The 13,391-nt window shown below is 42.7% G+C and overlaps 1 protein-coding gene across 3 annotated transcripts in view; it reads left to right on the top strand.

The window, feature by feature from the left end:
* LOC133123365 (methyl-CpG-binding domain protein 5-like) overlaps window positions 1–10,289 on the top strand; it is a 35,525-nt gene extending 25,236 nt beyond the window's left edge. For 2 of the 3 annotated variants that reach the window (XM_061233781.1, XM_061233782.1), the window contains 5 exons: window positions 1,558–1,754; window positions 1,947–3,068; window positions 4,935–5,008; window positions 6,006–6,084; window positions 6,377–10,289. In XM_061233781.1, the coding sequence (XP_061089765.1) occupies window positions 1,558–1,754; window positions 1,947–3,068; window positions 4,935–5,008; window positions 6,006–6,084; window positions 6,377–6,442 (1,538 nt within the window). In that variant the 3' untranslated portion in view covers window positions 6,443–10,289. The remainder of the gene's footprint in view (window positions 1–1,557; window positions 1,755–1,946; window positions 3,069–4,934; window positions 5,009–6,005; window positions 6,085–6,376) is intronic. The other variant, XM_061233784.1, reaches the window with a different exon arrangement.
* The last annotated feature ends 3,102 nt before the right edge of the window (window positions 10,290–13,391 follow it).

The raw sequence follows: 13,391 nt of genomic DNA, 5'->3' as shown, positions 1-13,391 counted from the left end.
ATTTATTTTTTTACTATGATCATATTTTCAAGCAAGCTGATTTCCAAGGCTATTATAAAGCACAGTAAAATCCTGTACTGTACTAAACAGTTGGGTTGGGGTTATGGAAGTGTGGAAAGCGACCAGTTCTCGGCCCTCTAAGACTGATTAGAGTACCGGGGCCTCAGGAGGTCAGTAGATCACAGTGACACAGTGTGTCTAAAAACCCAACTTCTGCAAGTTGCCATGTTGCAGAGCCCAGAGACGGCCAAGCGTTTGCCCCCTCCAGGAAGCCCCTTTTTGTTTTCAGAGAGCTGCAGGCCCTTCAGGAGATGCGGGATGCGTTTGATTGTTCCGTCTCTTTGTACTGTCGATGCATATTGTCCTCACAGACACGCGGCTGAGCGCTCCTTCCTGAAAGGGCCCTTTTGTTGGGAGTCGTGAAGTAGACCGTGTGCCATCTGGAGGAGAGGCGGCCAATCAAGGCGGACGGGTAAAGTCAACACTCGCAGCGCCCTCTGTGGGTTAATTACTCAAATAGGGGGGGTGAGTGGGCCAAGCCCTGTTCTGAGATCAGCTGTGAAAGAAGGCTTATGTTTACTGACATCTGGAGCCCTCTGTGTCCGGCTACGCTGTTGTCCAACACGGAGCCCGGCTTTCGGTCTCAACTTCCTGTGCCTGTTGAGACTTTGCACATCCATTGCAAGGCTCATGTAAAGTCGCTTTGAAATGCTCTGTATCTTAAAATCCAAACCCTGCCACAGGGCAAGTTTTTTTTTTTTTATATTTTTTTTTTTATGCCTTTGTGACTTGCATGTTGATTTCTGTTAACAAAAGAGGGGACAAGGGAACAAAATGGAGTGCATACAAAAAAATATATATGTTTTGTGAAGGGAAGATGTGGAGAACCTTTTATTTTTGCAAAGAAATATTTTCTCACAGACACACCAAAGCTTTCAAAGCAAACAAAACATGCTCCAATAAACCACTGTTGGAGATGTCTTTTACTTAGTGGTGTGAAATCCATTTCATTACAAACCTAAAAGATGCTTCTCTCTTCCATCTTCCATATATATAGTATGACTTTTGAGTAATTGCATAACTACACTATGTTAAAAAAAGACATTTAATTAATCAGTCTTGTGAACTTCATCCAAGTGCCTTTAATGCAGTATTTTAAAATGCACCTGCATGTCCTTTAAAAAGGGTGCCAAACATACGTTTGAAAAGGCCAAGTCAGTGCCAAGAATCAATGCATTTACACATAAGATGCATAGTGTAGCTCACACTTGTATTGCTGTCACATGCATTTTCCATCTTCACCTGTTTCCCATGTTTCTTTGGTTCGTGTTGGTATCGGTGAAGAACCCTGCTGTGAAACTGCTCCACGTACATGCATAAGATGGAGAAAGGGGTTAGGTACTCTCTCCTTCTGACACTGGTGTGATGGATAATGGAATACAGTAATGACGATTAAGCGCTAGGTTAAGACCAAAGCTGTTCCCTTGGCCTGTGGCTCCTGACGCCTCTCTCCTCCTCCTCCTCCTCCTCCCCCCCCTTCCTCTCTGGGATCCCCAGGTGACAGCCTGAACAGCAGCCTGCGTGACCATCAGTTCGGCAACCTCCAGGCCCACGTGGCCAACAACGGGCCGTTCCCGCAGCAACCGCCCCGGGCCGTGCAGGCACACCAGGGGGTCCCAGGGTTCCGGGCCCCGCACCCTCTCCCCAACAACTCCTCGTCCAACCCCATGGCCTGCCTCTTCCAGAACTTCCAGGTCAGTCAGAAACTCCAAGGGTAGCGAGAGTATGGTTTTAGAGTGCTACCTTTTGAGTTTGGCACCCTGGAGATGCATTCCACACACACTCATTCAGTTTAATTTGTTTATGTTAAAGAGCAGCGGCACTCCGGACATTGTTCCATCCTGGCGTTATCTTGTTCTTTAGACCTTCTCTCCTGTGTGTTTCAGGTGGGCTTGTCCAAGAATGTGTCAGTCTCCAGTACACAGACATGTGCTACCAGATGTGCCCAGTCTGGGATGATGTCACTTCCTGAGATTTCGGGAGAGAAGATTCGGAACATCTCACACGAGCTGCGACCCCAGAGCATGGGCCCAGGAGGCCCAGGGGGGATGGAGGGCCTCCCGGGGGGTGGAGGAGAATCGGTGGACACCATCTATAGGGCGGTGGTGGAGGCGGCAAGCCAAGGCGTGCCTGTGGTCATCACCACCTCCGTCAGCAGCACCGCCCACGCCAGGCCCATCCCCACTCCGACCGCGACGAGTGCCTTCACTGGCTCCTTGGAGGGTCCCGAGAACCTGCCCCATCCCTGCCAGGAGCCCCTTCTCCCGGAGGCAGAGCCTCGGCCACAGCTCCGTCCCGGCCGACCACGGGCGGAGCAGCGCAAGAGCACCCCCGATGGCGGGGAGGACTACTTCAGGTCTCCTGGTGCTCAGCGGAGGCAGTGGGAGAGAGAGGCGGCGTGCCACGCCCTCTCTTGGCAAGGGGAGGAGTTTCTGGAATGTTCCGCCCAAGTCCGGGGCAGCCCCTGCACGGAAGGTTATGGCGGCCTGACCCCCGGGCCACCCCGCCTGTCCGAACACCAGCATGCGCGTCTGCCGCCCGGGGACAAGGCCTTCCTGGAGGACAGGTTCCGCTTCGACGCCTGCCAGAGGGCGGTGGTCGGTGGCGGTCCGAAGGAGCAGGCGGCAGACCGATGCGCCCACATGAACGGCGGGCCCCTCCTCCCGGGTAATTGCTACGGCGACGTGCTGGGCCCCTCCAGGCACGAGCCCGTGTCTGAGGACCAGTCCCCCAGCTCCTCCACCAGCCTGGAGGGCTCCCTGCACAAGGACTACGCCCACTACAACGGCCACTACAACGGCTGCGCGGCCAGCCCCTCTGACAGGGAGGAGGACCTCCGGCATCCCGACTCGCCCCTGTCCGGCGACCTCCTGCACTTCCGCCCCCGGGCCTTCCACATGGGCCAACTGGTCTGGAGCCAGATTAAGGGCTTCCCCCCGTGGCAGGGCAAACTGCTGGGGGAGGAGCAGATGCGCCACTCCGGCCTGCAGAACAGCGAGCAGGGCAAGGTGAGCATGACCCGTACAAGCCATCACCTGGATTCACTCAGCATTTTCCTGAAAGGAACCTGGGTCTTTATGGAAGAAAATACGAGTCAAAATGTTTTTCCATTTAAAAACGCATTGCATTTAAGAGATTTGAATTTGAAACTGTGAAATTTATATCTTTTCATTTTAAACTGTGAATTCAGTATATTTGAATGTATTCACTTCAGTTTAGCATTTTATTGTTTTGTATTCATATCTCAAATTTAGCTTCCCGGCATGAGAGAACTTAAAAACCAAGCTCTCGAGAATTCACAATATCAGTTTCAAAAAATTCTTCTAACTAGCTTACCAGGGCCACATTCAGCAGATTAATCATTAGCTGTTGTGAAAGTGCTGGAATATATAATCTGCCATTAGCTAGCTACTGAATTATGGTGGAATATCAATATTACTACTGCTACTACTACTACTGCTACTACTATGTTTGCAAGAAAATAATGTTACCCTAATGTCAGCCCAAGAAGCTCGCTAATGTTAAGATTGTGCTTCCTGAGACATCTGGAGCTGGTCTGACCTAACACTAGCTACCTGCTGTTTTGATGACTAATCTTGTGTGAGATTGAACCATAGCGTAATCGTGTGCAACATCGAGGCCTACAACCGCTCGATTTACTGACTGCTCGATTTATATAAATTTATTTTATTTAAATATTCAGTTGCTGTATCGACCGCACTTGCCTATTCTGAAGTTTTTTTATATATATATACTATTTTAGTATTTTAGCTATTTAGTATTTTAGTATCCCTCTCTGACAGAGTTTGGCAAAATACATTTATCATTTTATGAAATCTGGGTCAGACTTGAGACTGATTGAGTCCTGGAGAATGGGTCTTCATTGGCGATGCACTGCATTGTAAAGGACCAAGGTTGCAGCCTATTATTGAGCTGAGGTCTGCTCTGTGTCCACATAGCCGCTCAGGTTGAATGCACAGCAAGGTAATTTGTTGTGATTAGGAGTCATTAGATGGGGAGCCCAAAGGAAAAGTGAGATGATTCGGTTTCTGCACTGGGAGGATTTTAATGAGAGCTCAACAGGGGGGCTGACAGGTCAGTATCTGTAGAACGTAAAGTACTGGCTATGGGAGCTGGTTTATATATACACAGGGCTATATTCAAAGATAATACTCTGTTCGTTTAGAGTGCCCGGTTTGAAGAGGATCCTAGTGGTGCTCTGCGTGAGATAAAAGATGTTAAAGGCAATTAGCTTAATGCCAATTGCTTAATTCTCTATGCTTAAATTCCAGGCTGGATGCACCATGGGAACAATGCAAACTTTCTCAAGTCTGTGAAAGTTCCCCTTGCCTAAGAGAATCACCTGTGTTTCTACTGTTGCTCTAGAACTCGCCTAGCATAAACTGTGCTGAAGCTCTCTGCTCTCTATGCTCCATAATAGTGTTGCCTGGGGGGGGGGGGGGGGGGGTCATTCAGAGGGGTGCTTCCGGCCACAGTACAATCCCAGCTACCTTCTCTGTTTACCTCTCTGTTTACCTCTTGAGTTTTTTTGCACCGACACAAACACAAGCAATATTTATTTCTACGGCTAGCAGGCCCATCTGACATGGCTCAGCACTGCAAAAAAAGATCTCAGAAAACCAGTCCAGAATCTGAAATGATCAAGCCAGCCGGGCTCCAGCTTCTACAGTGGTGCTGTATGGCTTTGTATGAGCACCTGAAAATAATATGACAACCGCAGCTATGAGACCGCCTACTGTGTGTGGTGAGGATCGGCATTTGTGTGTTCAGTAAATGCATTAACCATGGCTGTGCTTATGCAGGGTGCTGGTGACTTTGTGCAGGTAAGATGTTTTGCTGTTCATCTCACCTAGGTAGACCCAGGGAAGCTGAAGACGCTAACTCAAGACCTGGAGGCATTCAACAGAGCTGCCAAGCGGAACAGGAGGTAAGTTGCAAGACTGCCAAGCTGGAGATTTCCTGGTTGTGTTGAACCCGGTTGCATAAGGTCAATTGCTAGATCTTGGAAGACATGGTAATGTGCACAGCAGTAGAAATGGAATTCATTTTATACGGACATTATTAACATTAAACCTTTGCGGTTTCTCCAGTCAGCCTTTCTATGATGTGATGCTGTTTTTGAAGGTAGAGTTACGTAAGCATTCATTATCCCTTATAGCAACAGACATAATGATAATAACTGACAGTGACCATGTCAAAAAAAATATATATACATTTTCTTTGTATAGCGCTTTTCATGGCATTCAAAACACTTTACAATAAGTACAAATGTCAAGGTAACATCAATATAGCAGAAATAATTTATAAAACAAAGTGGTATAGATAAGCCTACAAACTAGTGTGAATACAGATAAATGAAACATTACAATAACAATGGAGCAAAACTAGGACAAATGGATGAAAAGAATCTCTGGATAGGGATGTCAGGTTTGAAGAAGGTTGTGTAAGCGCACCTAAAAAGATGTGTCTCACGTCTTCATATGAAGCGATCGCTGTTCTTGCCTCTGATTGGTCGGGGGAGCGAGTACCTCAGATGTACAGTGTAGGAGCTGAAAGCTCTCTCTCCAGGACCAGACAGCGACGCAGAGAAATAACTGTATTATTAAAAGCCAGCCGTGTTTCTTTTTGCCGAGGCCGACTGATTTATTGAACCAGGGAGACAAAATGTACGCCCAAATGCTGAAACTGGACACCTGCTCATGCTCAGTAAAAGCTTGTCTGGTGAAGACAGTTCAGAGGCAAATGCAATGGTCCTGAGCCAAGCCAGTCAGACGCTAGGTTAGAACGGTGGCAGGATTCTGCAGGGCTCGGGTATGATTCTGGAATTTCTCGCACCTTGCAGGATGCGATAAGGAGTGGATGGGAGTGACTGAAAGTGGTCCACTATGTCCCAAATTCAGTCTTTTTTTTTTCCTATCTTACAGCAGAGGTGGGAAGTTAAATAATCACTTAGAAGCTGCTATACATGTGACCATGAGCGAGCTGGACAGGATGTCAGGAAGTGTGAGTATACGTGCGCGCACACACACACACACACACACACACACACACACACACACACACACACACACACACACACACAGAGGTATATTGGAACACAAAATAGCATTGGAAAAATGCTTAGCCCCATTACAAAACATTTAATATTGATCTAAACTTTTTATTTTTTAATAAAATGTTATTGTTTTGCAGGGGTACCTAGATGTCCCTTTACTTGAACACAGAATTTAGTTTTGCAGATAATACACTGGCAGTGACGCATTTGAAATGTCATGTTGTCCATCTCAACCCCCAGGTTCACCAAATGCCACCAAGAGACAGACAGCTGAAACCCCCCAAGAGGAGAAAGATCTCCAGATAACACTGAATGTATTGGTCCTCAATTCAGTACACTGCTGTGGAACTGTGTGCACGCTGAGTTTTAACCCTCTGTCACAACCTCTGCCCGTCACATGGTGCTACAATCAAACAGTGGTACAGTATTTCTAAATCCTATCCAGGCCCACCCCTTCTGAAACAGACAGAGGCTGGACATGGTGGATTACCCAATCAGTGAACTGTTTAAGACAATGCATACAGTTGGTCAACAGCTTGCAGAAGAACCTTTTCTAGAATACTTTAAAAATGGGGGGAAAAAAAACAATTGTGCGTACGACAAAATAGACAGTCCAAATATTTCTGATAGGTTTTCAGTATGTATATAGAAAATGAAGAAATTTCATGGTGATATTTAGAGGAGATACTGTAAATAGTGTACAATATTGTGATGTACAAGCGTACCTAATGCACACTTTATCTTTTATTGTACAAAACAAAGCAAAATATGTGTACAAATTTCTTTTTGTTTTTATTCAGTACACAGTCGATATGACTACCTGTGTAAATGGGATGAATAAAAAGAGATGTTGCCTGAAGCTTTTATATAATTACGTTGAAAATGTGCTGTTTTTTAACGGAACAGCTGGAGAACAGGCATGATTATGTAATCCCTTAATTATGACAGTTCACACCCGTTAGCATTTGTTTCATGTGTCCAAAAGGAATGAATTTTACCGGCTCAAATCTATTCTGGGTCGCCTCAAAATCGGTCACCAGGATGCAGGAGAAACATCCCGGCTCCATCCAGTGACTTCCGTGACTGCGTGAGCGAGGAACGCCACGTTAGATGTACGCCGTTGGTCCATTGTTCCTGTGAAGTTCTTGTGAAACACTTTCTTTGATAGCATAAATAGCATTTTTTCAGGTGATGTGCAAGAAAACTCATTGTCGTGTGTGCGTGTTATCGAAGAAAAAAAGCCATGCCAAGGAAGGACACTAAAAAAAAATTATGACCAGTAATTTGTACTTCAAAAAGTAAATCGCTTATTTTTCTTGAATATTTTTGATACAAGTATCACATAGGACATTTACAAAAGGACTTCTGAGTGTTAAATGCATATGTTTTGACAGAATGGTAAGTAGTTCCAATTTTTAAAGGTAAAGATTTAAACTTGTAGTCCCGTTTATACAGTATGGCTTGCTCATATCCCAGAATCCTGAACAATTAATCTACAATTTTATGGTCTGGACCCTAGACTGTGCTAGGCACATTTTAGTACATATCGGTGTATATTTTACTGATATTTCTTGGTGTTCCTCTTCCCAGCAGTACAAAGGGAAAAAATGTACATGGTCCAATAACCAATTATTTTTACATCGGCATTCAATGTACAGGTTAAATTATCTTTACCTTTTAAAACTCTAATTAAAAAGTTACCCAAATAAGCATGAGCGTGTAAATGACCTAAGCCTTATACGGAACACAAGAACCCCCAGTGACCAAAGCTTCACTTATGCTTTGGATTTATTTATTTTAACTCCAGTTAGGGGCCTTAATTGCTTTTTTGTTTCGTTTTTTTGTTTTGGTTTTTTTGTCTCTGTCGTTACTGTTAATGATGATGTTGTTATTGTGGTAAATTATTAATGTATTCCATATTTATTTGTAGTTATAGAATTATAGTAGGTGGCAATAATACTTAATAAGAGTTAAAACTCTGGAAAAAGCCTTAGAGTATATATATTTTTTTGTTACAAGAGCCTGTTTTACGAATAGTGGTAAATAATTATATGTCTATTTTTTTTTCTTTATTTAAGTCTGTGGGCATATCATTACATGCATTATTCTATTTTTATGATATCACTACTTTGGTAGCGTATGCTGAGTTGTCATGGCAAGAACCATTAGCTTCCATGAAACTGGTGAAAATCAAGGAGAACTGATCTTTCAGGCTTTTGTGGGAACACCATTTTATATATGAGGAAACAGACCTGTTCTATAGACTGACTTGTTTAATAGATTGATTACATCTGTAAAATTAGGATAATCAACTTTTTTTTTCTTTGAGGCTTTTATATACTGCATTTACTAGAACAGTGAAAATATGGTAAACTTGCTATTGTGGCTGTCCAGCATGGAAGCACTTCTGGAGAATTTTATTTAAAACCTGTCAAGCTGCAATCGGCTTATATTATGTTGAAACACAGAAAACGGAAAGAAAAGTTTTGAGAGTGTCAAGTCTGTGTGCTCAGTGAGGAATGTACCACAATGATTGGTTGGGCCTTTTATATTACTGAAGGAACGCTAAATATTTCCCAGAGGATCCAAAGGCATCTTCTGGGAAATATTACATGGGGTCGCTGAAGCAGCCACAGCAAAGCAGTCAGAGGACCGAGCCCGGGCTGTCCCACAGACATGCGCTTGGAGACTGATATCAAAAGCGCCAATCTAGATCCAAGAAATGAGGGAGGAGCTCCTGTTAGAGAAAGCCAAAGTGGTAAACTGTACGGGACATTTCGGTCCACTGGGGGGCAGTAGAAACATAGGTCACTGGTTATCGTCATCTGACCTCTTTCCTCCAAAAACCAAATGTAAAAGACCTCCCCTTTAAAGAGAATGAGGCAGAGGGTCAGGTGTGTTGAGCAGGTACTGTGTCAAAGGTCAGGGTTAACTTGATAAAATCATGTCTCGTCCGTAACACTACACCAGAATATTACCCTGTTTTCTCCCTTATATTAATATTCCACCCACCTGAATTAGCTTTTGTAAGACTGTTAGAGTTCCCAAAATGAAATACTTGCCAGTCAAGTGCAATATAACATGTTCTGCAAAATTGCAACAAAATTGTCGATCCATGTCATAGGGGTCAGCTAAAAATAAGCCAGCTTCCTTTAATCAGCAGCAACTCGACACCTATAAAGTGAGTCAGTGCTTTGTACTCAATATCCCATGATGCATCTGGAGGTCTTGCCAAATGTCAGATAACCATACCCAATAAGATACTATAGCACCGTTGGCAAAGTTCATTCTTCACTTTGTGCAATGACATAGGGACCCATTGCAGTCCCGTGTACAAACCCACATCCAAGGTCTGTTGTTAATTTCTGTCATACATCATTCTGTTCAAATGGATGATTATGTCCATTGCTATGTTGATTTGTTTTTGGAGATGTGTATGTGTGGTCGCACTAATCTTTTTATCGATGGTGTGCTTGCGTGCGTGTTTGTATTTGCGTGCGTGTGTGCATGCATGTTTCTATAAATATTTTTTGTCCTCACCCTGTAATCTTATTTGGTATGACCAATGTTTTTTTTGTTTGTTCCCCCCTCCTCAGATTTTATTTTAAGCGTTACTAACTTTATATTATTTCAACAATGTATACTTTACAAATAGGAGGATTTGTAAAGCATTCTTCTGCACTTGATTTCTCTGGTTGTGAATAGTTGCGAATAGCATTGCCGTGGGTGCTAGGAGTAGCGTTCCATCAATTTTAATTTTATTTTAATTTTGATGTATTCTTGTAAACTGCATCTTAATGTAAATATTGTGAGAGTTACAGGTCATGCCGTGTTGTGACATTTCAACAATGTTGCACCAACATACAATTAAAAACTGGTCTCATACTTGAATTTTTTTGTTCGCCTATTCTGGTATAAATTTCCCATTATACATACTGCATATCAAATCTACTTTTTAAATCTGTTTTTCCTCCATTTCTATGGCCAAAATTATTTTAGAAATATGTGCTTAAAATACAGATTATCAAAGTTGTGGTTACTTATTCTTTAATTGTTCTGTGGTGTTTTAACATTTCCAAAGGGGTTTACAGAACAAGCTCTGTGTTGCATTCAGTTGCAATAAAATCATAATGTATCGAATATTCTATCTGAATGATATTGTCCCATGTGTGATTGCTTCCATTAATCAAATCCTGGAACAACGTTGCGATCTTGGCATTGCTTTAAATAGATGACCAAATTGGTTGCATGTCTGGTAAGTACTGATAAATAAAAAATGTAAATGTCTGGAATTCTGTAGGAATTGGGCCCCACTTGCAATGTGAAAGCTCATCAACTTGCACTTTGAAATGGAAAATGCTCTCCTGGCTCATTCCGTACATCTTGTAAAACCTTGTTGCTCGAGAAGGCCACGGATTAAGTATATGGATCAAGTTAGTCCACATGTGTGACTAAGCTTGCTCTGTGGACTGGAGTTCTTGCCTTGACTAACACTGCTTTCTGCAAGACTGATGTGCTTTAACATGGGCTGAAGATGATCACTCAGGATCATTCAAGATTGACTTTGTCTTCTGATGGTTGGACTGCACCCAAACCAGAACCCTTTATGGCTGGAACTCTTTAATTTATCCACTACTGAATCCACACACTATAATATTGGTAATTTCCTAATTTTAAGATGTTTTAAGTGCATGTTCTGCCATAGCCAATTGCTCACCGTTCCAGTTAAACAAGTCCATCATCTCAAAGCTGGATCCAGCCCTGCACAGCAAAGCAAAGCATAAATTTAGTCCAATGTATAGTGTTTTATGCTTAAATTTCCCCCAGGAGGGAGGAATGGAGGCATCCTTTCAATCATACCATCTCCTGATATTACAAAACAATACCGTCAGATTACTCCCACGAGCGTGGGCTTGAAGGTCGTCTGTCAATCACACCATTGCGTTTCATTCATTTAGCAGATGCTCTTATCCAGAGCAACTTACAATGCAGGAGAAACATAAGTGCATTCACCTGATTAATATGAGCAAGAGGGCCAGAGCACTGCGTATAGAGGCAACATCACTAAAGCACTAATGCAAATTAACAATGCTACCCAGGAACCAAAATGCCTGCATACAGTATGTACAGATTCAAAATGCATACTTAGGACAGAGAACAAAAGCTATGGAAAAAAAAAAAAAAAAAAACCTTAACCTGAATTTCAGATTGGCTCAAATCATTTTCTTTATGTGTTCAAACGGGTTCATAACCATACGCTGGCAATGTGGAAGTTCACACAGTAATCTTCTGTCTACTGTATAAATGAACTCTGTATTCTACACTGAGAATGTACACTCACTGAGCACTTTATTAGTAACATTACAGTGTACACCTATTATTCATGCGATTATCTAATCAGCCAATCGTGTGTCATCAGTGCAATGCATAAAATCATGCAGATACGGGTCAGGAGCTTCAGTTAATGCCAGACAGGGTGGTATGAATATCTCAGAAACTGCTGATCTCCTGGGATTTTCATACACAAGAGTCTAGAGTTTGCAGAGAATGATGCGAAAAACAAAAAAACATACAGTGAGCAGCAGTTCTGTGTTGTCAATGAGGTCAGAGGAGAAGGGCCAGACTGGTCGAAGGTGACAGTAACACAAATAACCACACATTACAACAGTGGCACTGTTTGCAGAAGAGCATCTCTGAAGACACAACAAAAGAAGCAGAAGAACAATAAGTCTAAAACATAGGGGCGGCCTGTAGCGTAGTGGTTAAGGTAAATGACTGGACACACAAGGTTGGTGGTTCTAATCCCAGTGTAGCCACAATAAGATCCGCACAGCCGTTGGGCCCTTGAGCAAGGCCCTTAACCCTGCATTGCTCCAGGGGAGGATTGTCTCCTGCTTAGTCTAATCAACTGTACTTCTCTCTGGATAAGAGCGTCTGCCAAATGCCAATAATGTAATGTAGCGTAACATAAATACCTAATGAAGTCCTCACTGAGTATCACTGGGCATTAATGTTTATCCTGATTTTTTAAATATAATTTTAGATGTTGATCATGCTTTGAAATGGTAAAAAGCAATCACAGGCAAAATGACATGTCCTGCAGCAATTATAAGCAGGCATTGGCATTATTATCTCAAAATGAAGAACACTTGAAACAGTGGTGACTTCCCAGGAGTGGCCAGCCTGCCAAATTGTCTCCAAGGGTGCAGCAACAGTCATCCAGGAAGTCACAAAAGAACCCAGAACATCCAAAGAACTGCAGGCCTCCCAAGCCTCAGCTAAGGTCCATGACCCCGCAATAACAAAAAGACTGGGCAAAAGTTGGATTCATGGGAAAGTAGCAAGGCGGAAACCAATGCTAACCAAAATAAACATCAATGCTCATTTCACATTTGAAAAGAAACTCCTGAATGATCCCCAAGCCTTTTGGAATAATGTTCTATGAGCGGAAGTCTTTAGACAACATGGGTTGAAAGCAAATGTAGACCAGGATTTAACAGTAAGAACATCATACCAACAGTCAAACGTGGTGGTAGTGTGATGGTGTGAGAATGCTTTACTGCCTCAGAACTTGCAATTATTAAAGAAACCATGAATTCTGCTCTGGACCAGACAATTCTGAAGGAATCTGATCAAGTCATCTGTCTGTGAGCTGAAGCTGAAGTGTAATCGGGTTATGCAGCAAGACAATAACTAAAACACAAATGCAAGTCCACACCTGAATGGTTGAAAAGAAACAAAATTAGAGTTTTGGAATGGCCAAGTCAAAGTCCTGGCTTGAACCCAAAAGAGATGATGCGGCAGACCTGAAACGAACAGTTTCAAAAACCTACCAATTTGGTTGAATTGTCGGGGGAAGTAAGGATTATGTAAAAATTTGTTTAGCTAAAACAGCAGTTCCTGAATCCAGCAGTTTTAACAGTCAACACCCTTGTTAAAATGTCTAGCACTCTGAATACCGAACACAAGTGTGTCAACAGTTAAAACACCTCCTAGTCAACGTGTAAATATGTTTATTTGATTTCCTTTGGTAATTATTATCAAAGATACAAATGAGCAATTACATCACCAAATTCAGCGATAGGCAGAGCAACCTGTTGGATCAACCTTAATCAAAATGCACAACTTGCAACCAGGTGAAAATCATGAGCCAAAAATATTCTAATCTAAAGATGTGGTTCATCTACCTTAAAACAATGAAGCCTACAAACACAAGACACATAACAGTCACAATGGAAATGCATGAAAGAAAATA

The sequence above is a fragment of the Conger conger genome, chromosome 3 (assembly GCF_963514075.1).
Source record: "Conger conger chromosome 3, fConCon1.1, whole genome shotgun sequence".
Classification (NCBI taxonomy): domain Eukaryota; kingdom Metazoa; phylum Chordata; class Actinopteri; order Anguilliformes; family Congridae; genus Conger; species Conger conger.
This window is presented reverse-complemented; position numbering and strand designations above follow the sequence as displayed.